This window comes from Amaranthus tricolor, chromosome 5 (assembly GCF_026212465.1).
Source record: "Amaranthus tricolor cultivar Red isolate AtriRed21 chromosome 5, ASM2621246v1, whole genome shotgun sequence".
NCBI classification, from domain to species: Eukaryota; Viridiplantae; Streptophyta; class Magnoliopsida; order Caryophyllales; family Amaranthaceae; genus Amaranthus; species Amaranthus tricolor.
The window spans coordinates 24,681,637-24,708,388 of record NC_080051.1 but is presented as its reverse complement, the minus strand read 5'-3'; the positions used below and the strand labels follow the sequence as shown (position 1 = coordinate 24,708,388).

General features: G+C 29.6%; 2 protein-coding genes across 2 annotated transcripts; both read left to right on the top strand.

The window, feature by feature from the left end:
- The first annotated feature begins 1,080 nt into the window (after positions 1–1,080).
- Positions 1,081–11,317, top strand: LOC130813016 (probable mitochondrial import inner membrane translocase subunit TIM21). The gene is made up of 7 exons (XM_057678694.1): positions 1,081–1,396; positions 2,441–2,505; positions 6,363–6,508; positions 7,998–8,176; positions 8,260–8,308; positions 9,253–9,372; positions 10,378–11,317. Exons 1-7 carry the CDS (start codon positions 1,239–1,241, stop codon positions 10,540–10,542), a joined length of 882 nt encoding a protein of 293 aa, XP_057534677.1. The 5' UTR covers positions 1,081–1,238; the 3' UTR covers positions 10,543–11,317.
- A 4,874-nt stretch (positions 11,318–16,191) lies between these two features.
- LOC130813015 (auxin-induced in root cultures protein 12) lies at positions 16,192–17,377 on the top strand. Its single transcript, XM_057678693.1, has one exon. It carries the CDS (start codon positions 16,286–16,288, stop codon positions 17,042–17,044), a length of 759 nt encoding a protein of 252 aa, XP_057534676.1. The 5' UTR covers positions 16,192–16,285; the 3' UTR covers positions 17,045–17,377.
- The last annotated feature ends 9,375 nt before the right edge of the window (positions 17,378–26,752 follow it).

Sequence of the window (26,752 nt, the reverse complement as noted above, 5' to 3'; positions counted from 1 at the left end):
AGCAGTTGGAATGATGCCATGTCATTTAATGATAGCCCATAAATTAACAAAAGTTCTTAAATGAGACGATTTTATGGTATAATATCTCTATCAGATAGACTCATGTATATATTTAGTGAGTTAAAAAAATCACTTATAATTTTAAAGTGATCAATTACAAAAATAGACTAATTATATGAGTTCATCTTATGGTAAAACGATCTCATACAATACCACTTAATAAATTAAAGTATTTGACAAAACTTTATGATGATTGTTTTGAATATAAGAAAGAAGAGGAACCCAAGCTCATGAGTCATGAGGTTAATGGATAATTTTCAAAACTTAAGCATGCAGGAGTCCCAATAGTTAAGGTGTTATATGAGGCCAAGGTCCAAAGATAAACTTTGGGCCAATCAACAACACTAATAAGCTCATTGAGAAACAAACTACCTTTACTCCCCAATTAGGCATGTTACAACTTTCAAGAATTCTCATTAAAGATAATAGTAGTTTCATCAACACATAGTCTTAAGATGGTCTTATTGTGTGATGTGTTTATGTATGGATTACATAGTTAACTAATACAAATTATTAGCATATTGACTTTTGTTTTGAACGTGTCTCACCATGTACATTATTATACTTGTAGCAATTTTAGTGATACAAGAAAGCAGGTTAAAAATAAAAACTGAAACTTATAATTTAATTTTTTATTCATTTAAAACTTTTATTTATATATACTCCCTCCTCCCTATAAGTTTGCCAACCATTTTATTTTGGTATGTTCTTATTACATTACAAAATTTTAATTTTGAGCAGTGTTTCTACATTTTATTTAATTCTTATTTATATATTTTCTCCCACTTTTAATTATACATCCACAATTTTATCATCCTCACCATTTTCTTAATAATTCTGCATATTCAAAGATACACATAAAATAATAAGTTTTATTATTTATTTAAGTCTAAGAAATTTGTACATTTAAATCATCAACTACGTTCCGAGTCGAGTATTCAAGTTGTATTAAAATCAAATTTTATGTTTATATAAATTTTTACATCATTATATAGTCAAAACCAATTCGATTATAAAATCCTGCAAATTTGATGACTTCTATCTAATGCGATCATTTTAGCCGGATCGGCCCACGGTTGGGAAATAAGCAAAAAAAAAATCTTGTAAAACCGCCTTCAAAACCCTCATTCATCATCATCACACTGCTCCATTCTCAAATTCTCCCCCATTCCTCAAAAATGGCGTCAAGAGTAACAAAGTCAATTTCTTCTGCCCGACGATCCAACAGTTTTTGCTCTCTTCCCTCCTTAAAACGCATCTTCTCTGCAACTCCCTCATCTTCTACTTCTCGATCTACACCATTTTCATCCTTTCCACAAGCAACACAAACTCGTGGGTAAGTTCTTTATGCTTATCCTTCTCAGTTATTTCCTTTTCGGTCTCGCTTTTTGGTGGGTTGATTATGGATTTCGTCTTAATGGATTCAGAAATATGAGATCGAGTTAATGGGTTGAGCGATAGTTAGGAATAATTTGCGAGAAGGCATATAATTGCATTACTAAACTAAATGTTAATAACTAATTTTGAAACTAATGTAATCTACTTTTTCAAAATTGAATGCTATCTTCATTTGTTATTGAGTTTGAGTGAATATTTTCAACTTATTTCTCCAATTGAGGATTGTTTGGATTGAATGATGTTTTGGAGGATTCAAGCTTGGTGTTTTTGTGACACTTAGCATTACTTAATTAAAAAGATTGCTTCTTTATCACTTTATGTGCGTTTGTTACAACTGTACCACCCACACAAAGAATCACATAGAATTCCTTTCAAAAGCCCATCAAATTCACAATGCCAAAAACAAAATTTTTTTTCATCACTGACCTACAGACATAGGCATAGAACTTGAAGATTTGGCCACCAAGAGTCAACCCAAAATAACTTTTTGTCGTTACAAAGTAAGGTTGCGTACATTTGACCCACAAGCCCCGCTTATGTGGGAGCCACATAATAATATTGGGTTTATGTAATGTAGTTTGATAGTTATAATGGATCAATATTCATAATTTTGGCTTTTTTTTACTTGGGAAACGGATATCTCAACGGTCTTATTGTTTTTTCTATGTATCATAGGTGGGGAGGGATGTATTTGTACTTAGATTTAGGGACCCATTGTTTCCTACAGCTTTCTCTTGCATTGAGATTTGAGATTTATGGTTTTATGTCTATGATTCTAATGTTTTTCTAATGAAGCCTTTTCTCATCCTTCTTTCTTCTTATGTTTTGTAATCCTATGCATATCAATGATTTAATGAGGATATGGGTAATCAAGTGAAATGTGACAACTGTGCTTTTCCATGATTTTGTATATGTTTGTGGTTGAAGCAACATTGCGGAATACATTCAGGATCTATTATCTGAGTGTTCTTCGTTGTGATAGGTACTTTGGATTTGGTGCTGCAATTGGCAATGAAATTGGAAAAGAGACTGCAATGGTGATGAAAGGTTTGTGACCACATAGAGTATTTTATGGTTGACTTAGCGATTATTCGTATATTATCATAAATTGGCATCACTTTGGGTTTCAAAAAGTCTATGATGTTTTTTTTATTGCTTTATATCTCCTTGGTAAAGCTTAAATGGAAGTTTTTAATTGCTACCATTTTAGTTTATTGTTTCTTTTCAAGTTTTTCAACCTCGTTTTTACAAGGCTAGAGTTTTGTACATCCATTCCCTTTAGAACAATGTCAGGAGTTTTTTTAGTTAAGTTTTTATTGATTTTTGTTAGCAATGCTTCACACACTCAAGTATGGGTATGATGTACTAGTAGGCCATATGTGTATTGGCATAGTGCAATAATACTATTTCACTAATTGTTGGAAAACGGATTTCACAATCAATGTAGACGAATTCATGGTTAGTGTGACCTATATTTCGGTTGCGGTAAACTTAAATAAATTTTTCCATACAATTGTGATGATATGCGACCATTTTGAGGGGAGGGATGCAAACTAATTAGGTTGGACTCCTACCCAAGCTCTAAAGGGTGAGAAATAATGTTTTACTAGCATTTGAGCTTGTCAAGCCAAGTAATATCTAACACACCAAGACTGTTTAAGAGTATTGAGCACCTTTGGTCAATAAAGTGCCTCCCTAGATGACCTTATTCCTTTTAGCCTAAATCATGTAAATGAGCCCATTTTAAAGCTGCCTAAGCGAAGAGTTTCTTGGCCATATATTTGAGAAGTGAGCTGCTTATCTATTTCATCCTATCCCATTATTGAGTGTCCATAGGCAAGGTAAGGGATTTGTAAATTTTTTTGATGTTGTAATCTGAAGAACAACTCCATTGATTCATTTTGATGTTCAACATATGAACTTTCATTTTCTAAATCCGCTTCATGATCCAACTACTTGAGTTACCAGCACTATATACCCACTAATTGCGTTTTTGTTAGTAACTAGGTAATGAGAATGAACCCACTTAATCGAAAAGGGCTCTTTGTTTATAGCAATGTGCTAAACCATCTTTTCTACGACAGCGTTTCTAACACCTAGGCCACCATTCGTCTTGTGTGAGCAAATGTTTATTACCCATCAAAGGTACCATATCAAAGAAAGGATCTACAAATACTTTCAACTCTTGCAGCAATTTTGCACGAAGCATCGTTATTTGTGACTAATAGATTGTGAAGATAGTCAGGATACTGTAAATCTTGCTGAATATGGCAAATACTTACTTGAACAAGTCTTGATCCTACTTACCATCTTTTCCACTAAATGCTCCCATTCAAATTCCTTCAGACTTCTTGTTTTGATGGGGAACATCGAGATAGGTGAAAGGGAATTTACCTATGGAAAAACTAGAAGCATTAATTTCTTTTCATATCCCACACTGGAGAAGTACATAGCAATTTTTCATTTCAATAGTTGTTTGATACACCTTACTAAAAATCATGTGATCATCTACAAACCATAACTGGTTCAAGGAAAGTGATCTACATAGAGGATGGTTATTAAAGCGTTGAGTGTTGTCAAGGATTTCATTGTTCTTGCATAGTATTCCATGCAAATAACAAAAAGGTGAAGAGACGTTGGATCTCCTTGTCTTAGCCCACATTAACTCTTAATTCTTTTGGCGAGCATCGACAAGATTTGTGTTGCTGTAATACATTCCATAACTAAGGTAACAAATTTCCTAGGGAACCTCAAACTTTTGGGCATTTCTTCTACGAACCCCAATTAGCCGAGTCATATGATATGCCTTCTTGATATCAACTTTTATGAGGCAAGTTGTTGGAGAATTTTTTCTTTGAGATGTTATGTAGGATGCTTCCTCCTTTGACGAAAGCCCCATGTGAAGGTGAGACAATGGAATCAGGGACTAATATTAATTGGGAGCAAATTAACTTAGAAATGCACTTGTAAAGCACATTAGATACAAAAGTTGATTTAAGAAAATTTTGTTGATTTGGAGCAAATTAATATTAATTTGGAGCAAATTAACAAGATGTTATGTAGAATTAAATGATTTAAATAAAGCCAATTTAAGAAAATTTTTTGGAATGTCATTTGGCTTGAAAGTACTTAGCTATAAAATTAGATACAAAAGAGCTTCTTTGAAGTGAGTGCTTTAATTTTTTCTTTTTATACAAGAATGAAGTTATTAGTTTAATTTTAAAGTATAAGATTTAGTGCAAGTGGCTGGGATTGGAAAATTATATGATCGAGGTATGGTACTACTATATGAGTAATTGGGCTTTAAGAAGATATCATTTTAGATAGATTTGGGGTGGGTGGGTGCAGAGATACATATATTAGGATGGATGAATTGACATGCCATAATTGGTGTAGTTTGTAATGAAAACATAAGAAAGAGTCTTGAAGTCTCAATTATTGAAAACAATACGAGAGAAAATCTTTAACTTACATTTGGTCATGTGTAAAGAAGATTGGAAATTGCATTTAAAAAAGTGTAAGGTTGGAAGTTGTAGAGGATTAGAAAAGAAAGTTGGTAGGCCGAAAATGACAAGTGTGAAGAATGGATTGCAAAAATTGAGATTTGCATGAGCATATAACTATAGGTAGATATGAATGCTAATGTTAGAATATATATGGATGATCATTGATATTAATTTACTTAGAATTAGATAGGTTAATATTAGATATGGACTAATAAATTGTAATCTATAATATTGATGATCTATCACTTTGATTTGTTTGGTTTATGTTGCCAACTCCATATGTTGGGATTAAGGCTTTGATATTGTTGCAATTATTTTGGCAAGGCTAATCTATTGGATCTTCATTTCTTTAATCATTATGGTACTTCATTGGATCTTCATTGGTTTAATCATTATGGTACTTCCAAAAGTTTTGCCTTCCTAATATAGAAATTTTATGAAATTGGGATGAAAAGAAACATTTTATAAGTAGTTAAAATTCCAAACATTATGTTACTTTTCGGGTTTTTATGACAATTTGCTAAGTGTTGTTAGCGGTTATGTGGAATTTTTTAAGTGTTTCTATCGCTTACTTTTGCTTGTGGCTTGGGGTTGTAGGACATCTTTTTATTATACATGTGCATTCTAGTACACATAAGAACTACTCCCTCCGTTTCGTAATAAAGTTCCCACAAGGAATGTTTACGGAAATTAAGAAAAATGAAATCTTTTAGATAGTGGATATAATAAGTTATTGAATAATTTATTTGATGGAGAAAAAATAAGGATTATAAATATTAAAAAAATATTAAAAGAAAGTTAGTGGAAAAAATATGGGGACCATAATTAATTAAAAAATGTTTTTATAAAGTTAGTGGAAAATATATGGGGACTATAAGAAATATAAAAATGTTGAAATGAAAGTGAGTGGGAGATATGTGAGGACTCTAAGCATTATTAAAATATTAAAATGAGGATGAACAAGGTTATTTTTTGTTCAAAATTTGTGATATAAATAGAAAGATTGTTTATAGGAACAACAATTGAAACACCCTAAAATGGACATGAGAACTTTTTTAAAGAACGGAGGGATTATTAGAATAATTCATGTGACATTGGTTATTTATTGTGAACCATCAGTTCTATTTATAGATTTTAGCTTTATGTTTGAATCATTTTGTTATACAACATTTTGCATTATTTTCTTTACATACCACTACCTTCTCTTGTTGAAAAAAAGTATGATTGTCCGATTGCATAAAGACTGATTAGAATGAAATATGATGGAAGAAGTGAAATTGAGTAGTATTTTTCAATATGTCTAGTGCTTTTGACTTTCACATTGAATCTGTATGATGTGGTTCATTATTTGTGCTTGTACTCTTTTTAAATCGGAGCATCTATTAAATCTGTTGTTAGGTCAGGCATACTCCTTGGTTTTGTTGAATTCTGGTTTGATCTACCAGCTGAGTGAAAATCGTAGGCTGCTTCAGGCAACTCAATCCTTCTACAGATCGTATGCATCCGCTACTGCATCAAAGCCACCTAAGCAGAAACAAACAGAGGTGTGTCTCATTGTCAATTTTTTATCGTCCTTGCTGCCTTTGTGGGTTAACCTTGTCTTTTTGTTCAGTTGAATGTTCTTTTGCTTGATCGTTTTGCATCTTTTATTCAATAGCAATGTCTTCTTTTAGAATTCCATTTTTGGGGAAGTCATGTTCGCAAATCACAAATTCTTGTGCATACATGTATGACTTTGAGTGTCTAACATGGAATATTCTGAATTTGAAGAAATTATGATGTTGAAAATTTCCTATTTTATACCTACAAACATATGGGACATAATGATGGGATTATGGGAAATTTTTAAAAGTTATGTTTTGGAAACATTCTTATGAAAGAGGTAAAACTCTGAAAAAGAAAAAGAGATTTAGAGGCCAGAGCTTGATGCAAAGGAATATGGATATCCCCTACTATTCTGCAAGGCTGCAACCTATCATTTTCAGCTGTCCAGATTAGTAATTGCAATTTGTGCATTATGCGGAGTTGCAGATTTGAGGCAGTTTTCTCACTTCTGCTATATTAATTTTATAGAATACCTCAGGGTTAGGTTATCTTTGACTCTCCCCTTTTTCGTTTCTTTTTCTTTTTTTTTTCTGTGTATTTTTGCCTATACTGTCTGCTGTCTTATGAGTTCTTTCCTTGTAAATTTTGCAAAATGGCATATGGGGCTTTCTAAACACAACTTCTTAAGGCATTTTGTCTAATTTTTTTTTCTAATTGTTATCAAATAAAAAGAAAAAAAGATGATAAACCAAGCAGTAGAGGAGAAAAAATGTATTGAGAAAGGAAATGTTAAAATCAAAGGGGAGGAGAATTGAAAGAAAAAAAATTGAAAATAAAATAAAAACCAAAAAGAAGTAAAAAGGAGATTCAAGAATACCATCTTATTCTCATTTCAAATCCAACAACAAATTGCCAATCCTTTTCTTAGATTTCCCGCACCTCTCCTATAGATGAGTATCATGTGATAGCTTTTAAAGTCAAATGAAGAGGTAAAGAAAAGCAATTGCCAAAATGAAAAAATACCGTATTATTTCGCTAATTGTCATTACTACATTCCATTGCACTAATGTCATTAAATGATTCCTAAAGTTGGTGTACGCTACTTAATCCTTATTAGTGATAACAAAAAGAATGTTTCTCATTCACCCTTGGTACTAAACATCACCTACAACTTCAAATAAATAATTAGTGCACATAAATTAATGAATCATTTTAGAAGCTCACTATAATCTGAAACCAAAGAACCGTAGAATATACTAAAAGCTTTGATTTATATAGATTGTTTTCGTAAGTAAATTGTATTTGAGATAAATTAAGTCAAGAGAAAGCATTTGTTAATTGTTGTAGTGTACAAGTGGAAGAACAAAGGCTCAAACACTGTTAATGGTTTATAGGTGCAAATATAAATTAGCTTATTGTATATAGGTGCAACTTATTGTTATGTAGTGGTTTTTCTTCCTGATTCATAGTTTCTCTGCTTGCTAACAGGGAAAGAAAGAGCTGTCTACAGTGGAAGATCCTTTTGATTCCCCTACATATCATATCCCTGAAAAACCGGTCACATTTACGGAGGGTGCTTCATATACTGCTGTGATTCTTGTTGGGCTTGGAGTAGCTGCTGCTGCAGGTTATGCTGTTTTCAAAGAGCTTATTTTTGAACCAAAAGAGTATGAAAAATCTTTCATTTCCGAATTCATATTTTGTGGTAAATTTGTTATCCTAGTATTGATGAATTTACAATCTGTTATAGGTACAAAGTATTTAGCAAGGCACTGGAGAAGGTTCAAAACGATAGTCAGGTTAGAGATGTTATTACTTTTTTGTGCAAGTACAGATGTACCTGTCCGTACAATTAGTTTATTTGGAGTCCTTTTATGGACTATTCTATCCTCATGTTGACTGATGCTTCCCTAATATTCTTTGATTGGCTAACTTTATAGAATAATTCCTGCCTGTTTCTTAGTAGTTAGCTTAGTAATGGAGGTGTCAAGAAGTGATATTTGAGGTGGGGAATGTGTTGTGTGTAGAAAGAGATGTTTACATTTTTACTTATTTTAGTAGTTAAGGGATTTGACACGAGTGTAGTGAAAATCAAGCCTGCATCGCTGTGTTGTCAAAGTTTTCAACAAAAAAACGAACCAATGTTTACGCATTGTAAAGGCGTAAAAAAAAACCTACGTTTTTAGCGGTCTCAAGGGATATCCCATGCTTTCAGTCGATATTTGGCTTTACAGTCACTTCATTAGTCCCATTACCGCTCCATTGTACCACATTTTCACACTACGGTCACAAGTGTCTCGTTCTCTGTTGGACAATAGGTTGATTGCTTTAACAGTCTGTTTGATAGTTGATGCAAGCTGTCTGAATGACTTCCATATCTTAATGCAGTTCTTGAACTAATTGTTGTACTAGACTTCTTTATGAGGCTCTGATTTGCACACCTGGAACACCATGTTCCTTACTATTAGTATGTCATATTGCATCCCCTAATATGAAAGCAAAGATTTCTTCTGTTTTATTTGTGGTGGGATTACAACTGGATTTATGTCTTAAACAAAGAAGCTGTATTAGTCCTTTCAGATTTTCTTGTATAACATAGAAGTATCTTTATCTAATAACTCAGCTTTATGCATAACACATGCTATGATATGAATTATTGATTGTGTTGCTGAACTTTTAACATTAAGTTTAAAGAGCCTTATACATTCAGAAATAATGACGTATATAGAAGTGCGTGTTATAGGTTAAAGTGAGGATTGGTTCGCCTGTTAAAGGATATGGCCAGGAGACTAGAAATCGTGCTGCCCGCCAAAGAATACCTCATAGAATATGGACTGATGAAGAAGGGGTGGAGCATGTTGAGGTAACTTCTTAATAATATAACCTTGCTGCCTTTTAACAGATTCTGCTTTTTCTTTGCCTTGCTGGGTATATTATACTATAATTGAGCCGCCGCACCCCCCTCCCGCGCAAACCAAAATTCCGGGGAAGAACTTGTAAACATTGGAAAAAGGATGATTGCTACTCATTGTATATTGTTTATATCCTATTGTATACTAGAAAGTATTTCCTCTTCTTCAAACTAGCTAGCTGTTTATGATTCCGACCTTATGAATGTGGAATTTGGCATAAATAGCATTTCTTTCAGAATTGGTGATTTTTGAGATTAAAAGTGACAATTCTTACTTTGAAATAGCATTGAGAAATTTTAGAAATTTTATGTACATTGTGAATTGCAACGAATCTTATTTAATCCCTTTTTTCCACTAAAAAATTGGTGGTGGTTAGGATACAAAATCACTTTGTTTTAGATAAGTTTGGGACGTCATGCAATTTTTGTGCATGCTGAGACATGACTGTACAGATGAGAAAATTATTTTGGACAACATGGGTACTTTGCATCTTATAACTGCTTTAACTTCATTCTTCTTGCACCATCTTTGCATGCATTGTGCTGGGAGTAGAGTGGATCTATCACTAAGAGCCAGGAGGGACATTAATGATTTGTTTTTGATTTGAATGTCTGTCATGCATTATACACATTTGCTGCTTGCCGCAACTGTTCCCACCCCTGCCCCTGCTCCTCCTCTCCCGTCAAAAAAAGAGAAAAAAAAAACTGAAAATGGACTTAAGTAAATTGGCTCATTAAATCATGTGCACTTCTTATTTGTGTGAAGTTGCACGTGTTGTTTGCTACCAAGGATCAATCAGACATACAAGGATAAGGTTGCGTACATCCGACCTCCTCAAACCCTGGAGTGGGACCCACTTAATGGCATTAGCGTAATGAAATGTTGTCGTTATTTTTTCTAATAAATTAAGGGGAAAGTGTTAATCAACTGAACTTTACGTAATGATGTTGCTACAGGTGAACTTTCATATTCGTGGGCCTAATGGGGATGGAGTAGTCTATTGTGAGATGTTCAAAGACAAAGAAGACAAGCAGTGGAAATACCAGTTTTTGATTGTCGACATCCGTCACCCTTCGCCTAAAAAGTTGTTCCTGGAATCATATCTTCCAAGTACAGCCTAATAACTTGAAACTGGTATCGTTCAACATCAAACCCAATTCTCGCCTTCTATTTTCTCGCCAAGCATATTTCTGTGAGCCATTGCCTGATTTTCCTGAGTGTTACTGCCTGCTCTGAAATCATAATTTTAGCCCTTCACCATCTATGCGCTCTATGAGTTTACTTGTCCAAAATTTTTTTTGAGCCAGAAGAAAAGCATAATGGTTTGACAAACCTGCAGCATTCACCAAACGTGTGACTGATTTCTATAGTCGTGTACTTGAGCCTTTTTAGTGAATAGAATCAGGTTCTCTTATTTTACGTCGTACATTATTATTCAATATTTCTCCACACCGGAAAATTGGAAATGTATCCTTAATGAAAAACGACAAAATATTTTGGTTGTTCTTAACTGTATTAGCGCTTTTATCCATCTTTTGGATGACAATAAAGAGTGTTAAAGATCAAAGCTTGTCTTGTTGAAGCATGTATACGCTTGTAGTCGTAGATACAAGCCTCATATGTTAGTCGCACGCATGAATGATGGATGCTTGGCTACTCACGAATCAAGATGGTTCAACAATGGTCTTTTACATTATAAAAGTCTAAAACGTGCAGTATGTAAAAGATGAAATTTTTGGTTTAACAAACATAAAGAGATGTCGTGAGAAATGAGTTTGTGGTGTGGAATTGGATACCCAACTAACTTGTAACCAGTCAATTCAATGAAGTCTTTGTTTACCAATATTGTTTGATTTGGCCCCACTTTTTATTGGAAAATAGGCCGACAATGCTTTATGTGAATTCTACTTTCCTTCATACTTCCTTTGCTTTATTTTTTCCTTTTCTGAATCCTATATTTTGTTACATTGTTTATTTTATATGGTCTTGCTATTTTTGTTTTTTACAGAAAATTTGAAATCAATAAGCAAATTTAGACTGAAAAAGTCAAAAAATAAGTTTAACTGAAGCTTATTTATGAATTTTTTTTGCAAAAAATACTTATTTATTTCTAATTTTTTTTTACATAGATGCTCGTTTTTTATTAATATAATCCATAAATTTAATTTTCGGTTTTATCTTATTTATGTATTTTTTCATTATTTTTTTTGGCTTTAAGCTAATTTCATAAGCCAACTTTTTAGAAAGATGTCAGGTAAAATTTAGTACTGACTATTAAATGATTATTAGAGGAAGTATGGGCCAACATGTAGAAAATTTAAATAAAATAAGATTATTTAACAACTTAATTCTAAAAATAAGCTTCGTGAAAACTTAATTTCCAAAATAAGCGTCTGTACATCCAAATCTAGCCTTGGGGTAAATCGCTGTTACTAACAGCGAAAGACAAAATAAAATAAAATAAAATAAAAGTCGCAAGTCACTGTTACTAACAGCGACTTAAAAACATATATATATATATATATATGTATATATATATATATATATATGTATATATATATATATGTGTATATATATATATATATATGTATATATATATATACATATATATATATATATATTTTAAGTCGCTGTTAGTAACAGCTACTTACTCCAAGGCTAGGTTTGAATGTACGGACGCTTATTTTGGAAATTATTCTCGAAGCTTATTTTTGGAATTAAATTGTTAAAACATCTTATTTTATTCAAATTTTCCAACATGTAAAACCAATTGAAAAATTTAACAAATTAAATTTATTTATTTTGACTTAAAAGTTTTCATGAAAAGTTATTTATCAAATATTTTAACTTATTAATCAACCAAAAAATTAAAAATCAACCAATGTTGGATTCAAAAGCCGCTCGGTGAAGACCACCACTATCTTCTTCCCTTCACATGGGCACAAACAACTCAACAAGTATGAAACACAAAAACTTGAGTGATACCGTGTGACTTATAAGATGCGTTTTATTGGGTCAGTCTATTTGTATATATATTTTTATCAATTTCATAAATTAAAATGTTAATTTTAAGAGTTAAAAGACCAATTTAAAAACGTAAAAGACCAATTTCAAGGATTTGAATTGACATTTAAGTCATGGGATTTGATAGTTTGACTTAAAAGGTCAATTTCAATACTTAAAAAATTAATTTCAAAATTTAAAAGACCAATTGTAGGACATTAAATTCTCATTTTAACTTTAAAATAGAATGATTCAAACATTAAAGTTGATATTAAAAACTTTAAAAATTGACATTTTAAGTCTTAAAATTAGATTTTTAAGTCTTAGAATTATCCTTTTAAGTCTTAAAATTAGTATGTCAAAATATTTTTAAAAAATTATTAAATCTAGGCAAATTACACGGATAAGGCCGTCCCACAAGGAGAGTAACTGAGTATGAAATACCTTTTTGTGAGCCTCCAGGCCCTAGTGTTCATACTTTTTTTTCCACTTAATTTTGGACTTTTGAATTTGATACTCCTAATTTCTTTTTAAATGTTCTATTTGCTTTTTGCACGTTTGTTCATGTACTAATTCAATATTTAATATCTCTAATTGTGCAAAATTAAAAATTATAAAAAATAGATATTAATATACCTCATTCGTTCTGAGATAATCGCTATATAGAATTTTTGGTACTATTCATCTTTCAAGCTTATTTTATATATTGCGGCTAATGTGTTAGAAAAAATATAGTCAAGTTAGATCTTGTTTGAGTCCTCTAATCAAACACTTTCATAATATCAAATTTTTATAATTTTTAGTTAAGCATAGCTTAAGATATAAATGATCAAAGTTACGGATTGGATTGCGTAAAAAATGAAATGTAGCAAGTATAATTGAACGGAGGAAGTACCTTATGTTGGAATGAATCAAATAAGATTTCATTTGATTATGTTTTAATTTAAAGATTATAAATAAATTACAAATCAAGAATGTTTGATAAATAGTACTCGAAAAATAAATTGGAAGTTTGAAAGAAATAGAGGGAATAGTATATGTATCAACATATCATTATTTTATCTCTAACTAGTATATAAACTCGTGCAATGTACGATTTTTTTAGTATAAATTAATATAAAGAATCTTAATTTTAATAAATGATGAAATTTCGTATTATCGTTATCTTATTCAAATATTTTTTTATTATTAATTGACAAATAACCATGTATGTAATCCAATCAAGGTAAATTTTGAATACTATGTCCGCAAAAATTCCAAAGTGCTATTTTTTTACCATTTATTACAAATTAATATTATATTACTAAATTATTACTACATTTTAATGTATCAATTACAAAATTATTGCAAATCAATCATACAATTTTCGTATTTAATCCATTAGTTATTCCTGAATTTTAATATATCAATTACAAAATTATTGCAAATTAATTATAGAATTTCCTTATTTAATTTAAGATTATATGTTGTATTTAGTCAGCAACCTACTTCAATAAATTAATCCAAATGTTAGAATTACTCTAATTGCGATAATTGTCATTTTGCTTTTTTAGTTTTATTAGAATGTATGTCTAATGATTTGATATGATGGGTTTTTAGTTTACATGTTTTGAGGGTACCTTTTAGCTCGAATAATTTTCTTTAAATTCTTGATTTTGCTTAAGTTATTTTTAGTATTTGGTAAAATGGCTTTAGATAAATAGCTTTTTGAATTAATATTGAAAAGCTACCGCATGTTAAAAAAGAACATGACAAAAATCTATTTTTCCTTATTAAACTATTAATTAACATTACCACAATTATTAACATTATAAATAATTAAAAAAAAAACTCAGATCCTATTTACGTTAAAGTTATTCCATGTTTTTTTTAGGTATATACTTTGAAAAAAAAAAAAAAAAAAAAAAAAAAACATGTCTTTCATATAGTTTTCTTCGTTTTTTCTTCGACCTATGTTACTTGGATTATGCCTAAATGTCAGATAAGTTTAAATGTTTAATTTTACGCCTAAAATAATGTGCCTAAATGCCATCCCGGTGTCCTAGAATCAGAAAACGAACACGAATATGCAAAGCAATATGAAGAGTCCAATTAACATATCCTTGAACTGAAGTAAAATTTTCTTATGCACTAGGATCAATGTGGGTTCGTCAACAAAAGAAAAAATAAAATTAATTGTGAATTACAACTTTTAAATTTAGGATTTTTGCGAATTACAATTTTAATTTTTTTTTTTTTTTTTTTTTTTTTGCGAATTACATCCTCAAAAATATTAAAGTGACCACCATTCAAGCCAATTGACCGTTGACCAACCCACGTAACCTTTCACCAGTCTAAATGATTGTTAACTATTACTAATCACCTTTGACTTTTGTTGACCAACCCCACTCACCTTTGACTTTCCTAATTACCAATTGTACCCTTGTATTTTAGCACTTTAACTTTGTTTTCATCCATCATTATGATATTTTTCAAAAAATGGACGTCACAATTACCCATATGGGGTAACTCTTTCGAAAATCGATCGAAATAAGTAGTTATTCGCCAATTTTTCGTCATTCGACCGAAAAATATATTCATCGTCGTTTTACCCATCATTACGATATTTTTTCAAAAAACGGACATCGCAATTACCCATATGAGATCTCTTTCGAAAATCCAGTTCAAGCAAGTAGTTATTCGCCTATTTTTCGGCACGTAGACCGAAAAAATATTAATCGTCGTTTTTACCCATCATAATAATATTTTTTCAAAAAACGGACGTTGCAATTAGTCCGAAACTTGAAGGCTGTAAATCTCAATTAATTCGCAATTACCCATCATAATAATAGATAAACGACGTTAAAGTGCTAAAACACAAAGGTACAATTGGTAATTAAGAAAGTCAAAGGTGATTAGAGTTGGTCAACAAAAATCAAAGGTGATTACTAATGGTCAACAGTCATTTAGACAGGTTAAAAGTCAATTAGTCAACGGTCAATTAGCTTAAATAATGATCACTTTCCTACTTTCGAGGGTGTAATTCGTAGATGTCTTTTCAAATTTTTAAATTGTTTGTCTCAGAAACCATTTTGTTGATATGTGATTGACCAAAAATTTCTATTAGTTTCTTTTCGGGTAAGTGGAATGTTCAATCATGTTGTATATTGTTTTTTTTAGTTATTTTTAGGTTGTATTTTGTTTTGGTTTGATTTATATCTAGAAAAACCTTTATAAATGGTGATAATAATATCCATGCGGTGAAGCCAAGTTTTTGGCTTATCAATGTGGTAAATAAATTTTTTTTAATCCGCATCGTGATCTTGAGTTTTTTATTTTTTCATGCGATAGACAAATATAAAGTTCATTGTTAAGTTAAGTATTCATTTCGAACATATTTTCAAAAAAAATGTCCTTCAAGAGTGATCGGAGCGCTTGTTTCATGTAAAAAGTCATTATAATAGCGTAAATTTAACAAAAATCTTAGTCTTTATGATAAAGTTAAAACTTGGGATCATCACGCGAATTAACAAAAACGTTTATCTATCGCGTAGAAAAGCCAAAATCTCAGAACAACTACACGAAGTTTTTAAAAAAATATATATTGGCAAATCACCAATAGTTTGGTAAGTTATCAATAATATCCAAAATAAATTTATTAAAATTATGATCATGGTTCAACTTTAAAGAAATGATTTAAAAATATTCCATGAATCCTTAATTAATTGAAAGTCAAACAATAAGTAATACACCCATTTCAAATGAACACTCACCTGACATTCTGTTCTCCTATATAAACGCCTTCACCCACCTTCCCTTACCTCATCTCACCATACCCAATTTAACATTCTCTTCTTCATTCCCATTTCCCCACCCCTAAAAATGTCTTCTTCCTCGTTCCCATTCCTCCTTTTCTCATTATTTCTCTTCGTCATTCACCCAACATTCTTTCAATCAACCATTCCATCCTGCAAATCTCTCAAATTCTCCAACCGAACATTCGCTAATTGTAATGATCTTCCTACCCTTAATGCCGTCCTTCATTGGACATACAACCCATCAAACTCTTCCCTTTCCATGGCCTTCACTGCTAAACCTTCTCAACCCAATGGTTGGGTTGCTTGGGGTTTAAACCCAAATGGTAAAGGTATGGCCGGAGCCCAAGCCCTTTTAGCCCTAAAAACCGACCCGTCTAGTCCCATTACTGTTAGCACATACGATATCAAATCTTATGGGGAAATCAATAAGGGTCCAATTTCTTTCAAGGTTGGTTCTCTTCTTGCGGAGGAAACCGGGTCTGCGTATACTATTTTTGGTACGTGGGAATTACCAACGGGTCAGGCAAAGTTTAACCAGATTTGGCAAGTGGGTCCGGTTACTAATGGTAAGATTAGTAAACATGAATTTGCCCCTCCTAATTTGGGTGCCAAACAGGTGCTTAGTTTGTCCGGCAGTACTGGACCCGCTGCTTCGCCGTCGGGTACACCGTCGGATCCTACCGTTTCTCCTTTGAGTTCTGCTCCTTCCGGTGCAAAGATTGTGGGCTCAGCTCCAGCGCCGGGGAGTGGTGAAAATGCAGGGGAGAGATTAGTTTCTAGTGCTTTGGCGTTGGGAGCTCTTGCAGTTTCTTTCTTGTTTTAATTTTCGGTTGTTTTAAATTTGCTACCTTATGTTTAAAAGATCAAATATTGTTAAAATTTGTGCAAATTTAAAGGAACGGATAAATATTTAATTTTACTTATCTAACATTAATTCCTAAAAAAAAATAATGGTGTTAAGTTTGTAATTTTCATGTTGTTATTAAATTTGGGCTATACATAAAAAAAATGGGGTTATATACATTAGAATTTTTGGGGTTTAAGAGGATTGGTGATATTTTTCTCCTCCTCTCTTTTTTAGGCATGGAATTATCATTTTGTTTAAATTGTATTGCTTTAATAAAAATATCAATGATATACTCTCTTTGTCACTTTAATTTTAGTTTTTTTATATATATTATGAATTATTATTTTGATTTTTTGTCTATTTTTATTTTTTGCCGTGATTCCACATTTGCTTTTAAAATTTCAATTATAAACTTTCTTTTTATTTTCAATATCATTTGCGTTTTTCTCATTCCCCATGTTATTCCTCGTCTAATTCTATACCAAAGTTAATAAAATTACTTAATTTTCTTTTAGTAAAATCAAAAACAACCCGAATAAACAAATAGATATTTTTCCGTTCATTAACATGTTAATGAAAGTTAAAAGAGTGATGATTAAATATGAATTATAATGCAAAATATCCCGCGTCTTGGCTTTAGAATAAAGTATAAAGTATAGTAGTTTAATACATGTAAAAAGATAGTGAAATAAACAAAGATAGTGAAAGGAAGAATAATAATTTTTTTAATTATGAATGAAGAGTGTATTAAAAGACTACTAAATACATGTGAATCGTACAATTCCAGATCTGAAAATGGCTTGCTGGTATAAAATTTTCATGTTTTTAATATCATTATGATGAGCTGATCAATAATTAATTAGTAATGTATAATTAACGTAATTATGACTTAAGAGTACTCCTATTAGTTTAAGATCAATGAATGATTATGTGACTATCTACATTCTCCGCATTAATTGCTAAGACAATATGCTATGAATCTCAAATAGGAATAGTTTGCAAATTGCAAATACTTTACATGTGATTGCTTGAAGTCCATACACAAACAATATACTCATAGAATTCTTTTTGTTGGTCTTATTTTTACTTTTATTTGTGTGTGTTTAAAACAGGATTTTAGATTTAAGATCCTCTATCGAGTCTTAATTTGATGTATTTAATAGATGAGATTTTTCTAAATATCATAAAATACGTAGCATTAAATGCATGAAAGCAATGCAATAGTGTAGTTACAGTTAAATATCTACTTGCATGAAAAGAGAGAAGTTTACTCTTGTCTAACAAAAGCAACAAGCTTTTGTGGTTTGTGCAAAATGCGAATTTTACATTATTAAATGGTCTATTTTAATTCCAATGTGGTGACACCACGTCAATAGGGAATCGATTCTACCAAGAAAGCTAAGGAACAAAGGTGTTGGACCTCAAGAAAAGCTAACGATTATACACCAAAGTTAAGAAATGCATTTCTTATTGACAATCAGGGTTTTGACTACTCTAAGTCTCAATTATTCGAAGAATAGCATTATTTCTTCTTGCATTTACTCTTGTATTGAAGAACATATTTAAGGCCTCGTGTATAAGCAAACACTAGTTGTTCATTAAAGCTAAAGGTCACTATGCACTTGAAATTAGGCAATCTGAATACTCTTGTGTATTTACTAACTCGGCCGTCAAAAGTGATTCTCAAAGTCAACTCTTCGAACCAGCTAACGTGTGTTGCTTGTGCAGCCATTTGAAGTGGTCTTACATCAAGAAAGGTGAGGTAGTTGAGACAAGTAGTCTTTCACCAGCATTCTTACATAAAGACTCTCTTAAAACTCGCAGTGCAATCATGGGATAAACTAATATTGTCCGATCCTTAACAAGAATATTATGAAAATTAGTAAAAATAAAAGACATCTTAATTATACATTTAGTTGATGGTTGGTCTTAATTAGAAATTTAGTTGATAGTTGATGGGATAAATTTAGTTGATTGTTGAAACTCAATACTTTAAATACTTTGTTAAATATAAACTTAATCAATTAAATATATAGGCGTTTAATTATTTTCATCTGGTTAAAACGAAATAGCTTATTTCATTCATTAAATGCAATCATCTTATTTTATATTATTACTCCCTCCGATTTTTTAAGTTTGCTCAATTTGAGTTTTTCACACCTATTAAGAAAAACAAAATCTTTTATTCTAGTGGGTATTATTTTAATTAGATAGTGGTGTAAAGTAATGATTGTATTGGTGAGAGAGAAAATTAAAATAAAACAAAATTTAAAGAACAAAAAATAAGTGAGAGAGTGAATATACTAGAGAAATAAGGGAGTGAGAGAGAGAAATAAGGGTATACTAAGAAAAAAAGATTTTCAAAAATGGAAAGTAATTTAAAATAGACAAACTTTTAAAATTACCCATTATAGTAAGGTGAACAAACTTAAAAGAGCGGAGGGAGTATTTTTATCTGTTTGTATCTTATCTTTTTTAGGTTTCTTATACCTTTTACTAATAATCCAATTAAGACCAAGTGTGATTGTAGCTTTAATAATGTTCACCAAGTCTGATTTAATGTGTCAAATAGTGATTCTAAAAAAATCTAGTATGCTTTTTCTACAAAATATAATAAGATGGCTGTAAAATTGGTATGTAATAATGGAACTAAATTACTCTCTTAATCAATCACACTATCATATACTATCTATTAAGGATGATCTACGTAATGATAAGTGTCAATTTATGTGAATGTTTGACAATTAAAAAATTTCTATCCATTAGCGTCTATATAGCATATATTTAAGTAAGTTGTCAATTTTTAAAAGAAAAAAAAATTAATTACCATATCTAAAAACATTGATTGATTTCAATACAAAATAAATAATCCTTCAATTAGCTAATTACCATAGTTTATCTAAAAATAAATTGATTTGAAATTAATGTTTGTTAAATTTAGAATATATAAGTATTATATAATAAATTATAGATACTAATCATATAAGAATAAGAAAAAAAAGACTGACATGAATAAATATAACGTCTTTGATAAACAGTTTGTCTTATTATCAACTATAAATATTTGAGTAATTTTTACAATTGTTGAAGATAATTAATATGTGATAAGAATAGTAAAAATTTGTGATCACACTGAATGTTGTATACAAAGAGATATTTTTAAATCCTTTGGACCGTTATTATTATCAAAAAATTATTTATTGCATATTTAAAATTGTTATTTATACTTACATCTTTGTTCATGTCAATTTCTTTATCTGTCTAAATATCATTTTATTTAGGCAAAAATTATCACAATGTAATGAAAAAAACTTAAACTTGATAGATATAATTTATATTTGCATTTTCATTTTCACAATCATAATTTTTGATATATATTTATTGTGCATGGGTTTTTATACTAATGTATCAATAGTTGAGAATTTTTCTTTTATATTAAAAAAAAAATAGAATAGAAATTCTCTAAATAATCATAATAAAAAAAGTCAACGGGTTAACGTGAATTTAGTTGATGGGGTAGTGAATGCAACACATTACACTTGCAAGACGTAAGGCATTTGGTCAGCATTGCAATTTAGTGATATGAAGCACCAATTAGTACCAAATGATATATGGAATAAAGAAAGTATTGAACACGTACATGTGTTTGCATGAATTCTTGCACATAATTTGCCTGTCACCGTATTATTTAATGCAACATCTCAAAAATCAGCACTCACCAAAAATTAAGTTACCATTAATGTAGAACATTGAAAAATAAAAGAAACAAATAATTATCAATATATATATATATATATATATATATATATATATATATATATATATTAATGATATTTACAGTCCTTAGGGCTGTACATAAAAATTAACAAATTCTTTTTATTATTAACAATTTTAAATTTTCAAGAGAATATAATCTAGAAATTGAAAAACAATTAATATTTAATATAATGATATTTAACTTCCCAAGAAATAATAAATGACAAAATAATAAAGTATAATTAAATGCTTATGTTTCTAAAGTAAACATAATATTAAATAATATAAATTAAATATAAGATTTTTTCATATATGCATAATATTTGACAAATTTGAAAAGTATTAATTATTTTTACATTTCTATGTGTCATTAAATTTTGGAAGAAAATTAAGGTTCATGCACAGAGGGACTAAACGGCAGAGGACTTTTAAACAAATATTTTACCAACAATTTAATTATTGAAAAATACTTCTTTTAATTCAGTTTAGTTATTCCGATTTACATTGCACATTTTTTAATGTACTAATTTAATCTTAAATATTTATAATTGTTTATGATTAAAGATTATAAAATTTGATATAAATAAAAATTAAATTGAAACGAAACAAAGAAAATTCACATGACCATGTAAAACTTATAGATTAAAAATATAAAAAAATAAAAATAATTAACTGTAATGCTTACAACAATTGGAACAAAACATGAAAAGGGTAAGTTTTTTGTTTTACCGAAAAAATCATGAAAAAGAATAATTGTACCTTTTTTACTTCAATAAAAAAAATGAACTCAATATACAAAAATTGACTAAAATAAAATGAATTCCAAACGAAAATTAATAATGTAAAATAGAAAAAATAATAAATTAAGAAAAATAGATCAAAATGGTCTGCTCCAAAATACAGTCAAATTTAACTTGTCTTTTACTTTTTTAATTAGGTTATTTTTTAAATATGATTTGATATATTGATAAATTATACTTCATAGAAGATGGGTCAACGCTGACAATGCCTTTTTGTTTCCATGAAGCAAGAATTTTATGCTAAACAATAAAATTCACAAAATATTTGACTTCAATAGTGTCAAATCGTTCTTGTTTGAACTAGCGAGTTTATTTCTCGTGGCTTTAGTCAAACACTACACAAATTTCTTTCTTCATTAATTGAGAGTGAAGATTTCCATCATCGGTGCCTGAAATAAAAGACCATTCTTGTTTAGAAAATAAGTGAATCATAAATACTCCAATTACGTAAATTTTTAAATGAGAATATCTTATAGTGAAATAATTTTTTTCAAATTTTTTAACTCAAAATACATTTATTGTCTTAAAATGATCACTTAAAGCCTTAAAGTAATCATTTACAAATTTAAAGTGATTAATTAGTAAAATAGGTTAATTATATGAATCTATCACATGATGACACGGTCCCGTACAAAATGAGATTAAGAATTAAATCTCGTCCTATTACCTATAAATATTCTCAAGTCTTACCGGAATAAAAAAAATATATGAGTGGCGAAACTTGTACTGGTTGTTTGGCAAAATAGCTTATTAGACAATTTTAGTTGATTTTGATACAAGTAGAGGGTTAGGTGGTCAAAGTATTTAATGCTAATATTTGGTAAAATAGCTTGTTGAAACAGCTTATTGTAATCAATAAGCTATTTTTAAATAAGTTGGTCATAACAGCGAGTTCAAATCAGCTGGTCAAACTAATTAATAAAATTAAATAGTTAAACAATCATTCTTATCGGCTATTAACTATCAATAATCAAGCATATGCCAAAGTGACACAATATAAGTTATATATTCAAATTCTAGAACCCTAGCTTAGATTATTCAACAAACTACTGCTGCTGTACGTCTTGTAACTTAGACTTAAGACTTAAGAGGATTGTGACTTTGTGAGTAAAAAAGAGAATGCTCTTCCCCGCCTTTCAAGGAGACGGCACTTTTTCTATAGCTATCAATTTTGATTATTAGCGCTTATTTTGAGTATTAGTAATTGATTTAAATTGAACTTAATCAAATACCGTTAAATTAAAATAAACTAAAATAAAGTTCAAATAAAATTTAAATGTAATAATAAGTTATATTTGTTTGTCACAAATTGATAAAAAAAATTCTTAGGATTTTGAACAAAATCTAAAAGTAAACTGCAATGCATTAGACATAAGAGCATATATCCCAAACTTTTTTTTATATTCGAACTTTATAAGAGTGAAAATTTACTAAAAAAATTTATTGCCATCAAGAAATTACCGAAGGATGAGGGGTAAGACTTTTTATGCTTATATATTTTCATTAACAACCAAAGTCATAATCATACCCAAATCTAAATGTGGTGCGAAATCCGTAAAATTTTTATCGTTTGTCGTACTCTCAAAACTCATCTATTAGTGAACTATTTTGAAACTTTTGGATGTATTCCAAAGTTTCTCTATTACAACAAAATATTAAAGCTTATTCTTGGAAAATTAATTAAATAATACTTATAAAAAATGAGAACCTTGAGTAACAAAATTTAGAGAAAGATTTAATGCAAAATCTTTTGGGATGTGCTTATTTTTCAAGCATGTTCATTATAATGATTACAAGACTTATACATGATAGGTTAGGCTGAATGAAGGAAATAAACTAAATAAGATTCAATCCTTAAACCTTGTCTAAAAAATACGATACTTTTTCAAATTGAGATAGGACCTAATCTTTAATATTTTTATTGTTTTCGGTAGTCAGTGTCATTTAGATTAGGGTAATTTTGATGAGATAATTAGGTTAGATGGCGATACTCACTTGAGTGATTTATATGAAATTGTAGTATTTGATCCTTTTTTGGCCAACAAGCTCAATATATGCAAAATGCAAAATTATCATGAACCTTTTAAATGGAGGAAATGATTCAAAGTCGTCATTAAAGTCGCATGTCATGCTTATCGTACTCCTATTTGACAAGATTACGTTAGAGTATTGGTTGATAAAACTATTATTACCATCAATACTGAAATAGCCAAATAGGTAAGCATTCTACTAAAATTCATTTTAGTAAATCAAAAAATAATTTCAATTCTAGTAAAAGTTTATAACTAAAAAAAATATGTTTTTCCTGAAATACTCATATCTGATTGTGATATGTTATATGGAAAAATATCACTATTAATAGCAATTATAATAAAATAAAGGTAGTACTCAGAAATAGTTTGTCATGTTAAAAAAAACAATTTAATTCAAGAAAATAAATTTAATTAATCAATTTCGGGTTTACCTTAAAAACAAAAATACAACACAAATTTTTGTAAAAGATGAAGAGACCATCTCTAATTGAACTGACCCACAAAAAAATATATAATAAGAATAGACATTAAATTTTAATAGACTGAGTCTAAAAAACGTCTTTTAAAAAGACAATCTCAAAAAACTGATTGAAAATTTAAACAAGTGAAAAATATGGGCTAATGAGTACTTAGAAGAGAAAATTTCAAATCAATAAGTGAAAAGATAAAAAAAATTAACAAAATAATCTAAGTTTCAAACTTATTCCAAAAGTGAGCGTGAAATTCACAAACTTGAGGTTCAGGGCTGTTCGCAGTTACTAACTGCGAACAGCTATTTGACCTGTTTTGACTTGTTCGCAGTTAGTAACTGCAAACAACTATTTTATTTTTGTCTTTTTTGACCTGTTCGCAATTAGTAACTGCAAACAGCTTCAAATCTCAGGTTTGAGAATTTTACACTTACTTTTGAAATAAGTTAAAAATTTAGATCATTTTGTTAATTTTTTTTATCTTTTGACTTATTGATTTCAAAATTTCCTCAGAAGGCAAGAATTGATAGCAGCACCAAAAGCAAAAGTTAGCATTGGTATGGTCCAATTTTCTCAATGGGCCCATTAGCACATTCTGACTGGATAATGAGACATGCTTAAGTTATGTTATGTCCATATTTTGGTAAAATAACTTTTGTTCGAAATCTCATAGTGAAACAGATTTAAAGTGGATATTTTTTTAATAATCAAAGTGTTAATTTTGATGGTATTGAACATCAATCAACATTAAGCGAGTATTTTATTTTATATACGAAAGTATATGTTTTAATTATTCTAATCGACTTATTTTGTCCAATTTTGTACAATTTTATAGTGAAACCTGTCCTAGATGAAAATGTTGTGATTTGGTTAGCCATTGCAACTTAGTTCAAAAAAAAGTATTGACAAAGTAAAATCAAATTTTCGGTAGTACGTTTGGATGAAATAAAAGTTCACAAAGTCACATAAGTTTTTAAGTTTAATATTGCATTGAGAAAAAAAATTATTCGCAAAAGAATTTGTAAAGAACATAATTAATCATAAAATTTACATATCATGAATATAATTAAAATTCTAGCTTTAAGTACTTTAAATTCATCTTAGTTAGTTTGATAAAAGCATATCCGACTTGGTAACCCAATCTGAAATAAATCAAAAATAAGTGGATTTGAATTAAAACGTTTTATCCAATTAATAACTGAGTTGACCGGAGTTGATCCATTTATAAATGTGTAAGATTAAGGTCAAAATTTTAATCTTGAAACAAACATGTATCATTTAGTTAACGACTTAATTTGGAGTTAAATCAATCACAATAACATGAACTTAATCCATTAAAATATTTTCTTATTTTTCTTAGTAAGTACAAAATAAACAAGTCATAAACTAAAAGTATAATACTAAGGCCAAAAAACAAAATTTAGTCAATGTTAAAAATCCAAAAATAAAAACAGAAAATTCTAAACGATATAAATGAGTTGAAATCGAGTTGATTTGATCTGTAACGGATCAAGACAAAGTTGTGATTTCTAATTCAATTAACTAAATAGGTGGTCTTGGACGAGACGGCCCCATAATGAGACCGTTATTTTGGGTAGAACCAATTTGCGCGTGTAAAAATCTGGGCATTTTTTTTTCAATTTTTGGGCATTTTTCAACTTTGATCTTAAAAGTATTAATTTTCAAAATTGATACTTTTAAAGTCAAAATTGATAAATGACTAAAAAATTAAAATGTTATTACATGCGTGAATTGAGCCGGCCCAAATTGACGATCTCATAATAAGACCGTCTCGTCCAAATTTTTGTGTTAACTAAATATGTCAGTTTTGAATCAAAGGGAACTCTGATCAGTTAATATATAATACGAAAAGACCGACGTTCTCTATTTGACACGCCTAATCCAGAACCGGGCGACTGGACCCCGGTTCAATCGCCCAATTTTGGGCGACTCAATTTTTTTTTTCTTTTTGGAAAATAATAATAATAATAATAATAATATTATTATTATTAATTTTATTTATATTCTTTTTGAAGAATATAAAAAAGTTAATTATTATTATTATTGTTATTGATATAATAATAATAATAATAATAATAATAATAATAATTATTATTATTATTATTATTATTATTATTATTAATATTATTATTATTATTATTATTATTATTATTATAAATAAGAAATTTGAAATGAGGGGCAAATTTGTAATTTTTTAAAAATTAGGGGCAAATTCGTAATTTCATTTGGAGGGGGTGACGATAAAATAAAAAGGGTGGCGAAATTAAGAATTGGGTAGAATAATATCTTATTTGAGGAAGCTTACTAGCTGATGGCATACAAAGGTCATGCTTATGCAAGCAAACAATGACATGAACGTAGAGCGAAAACGTCATGATCTAAAATGGGGCATCAATTGTCACCTAATAGCAATTTGCTGATCAATTTATTCATACAGTAGTCATAAATCAATCCTTATTATTCAACTTTATGCAAATTATTAAGACAAACGCCTTTTTAAGCAACGTAAATTTAATTTCATGTCTTTCAATCGACTTACCGATATATATACTTTCTTTCACATTATTTGATATAACTTTTAAATTTAATCTGATGTAATTTTTA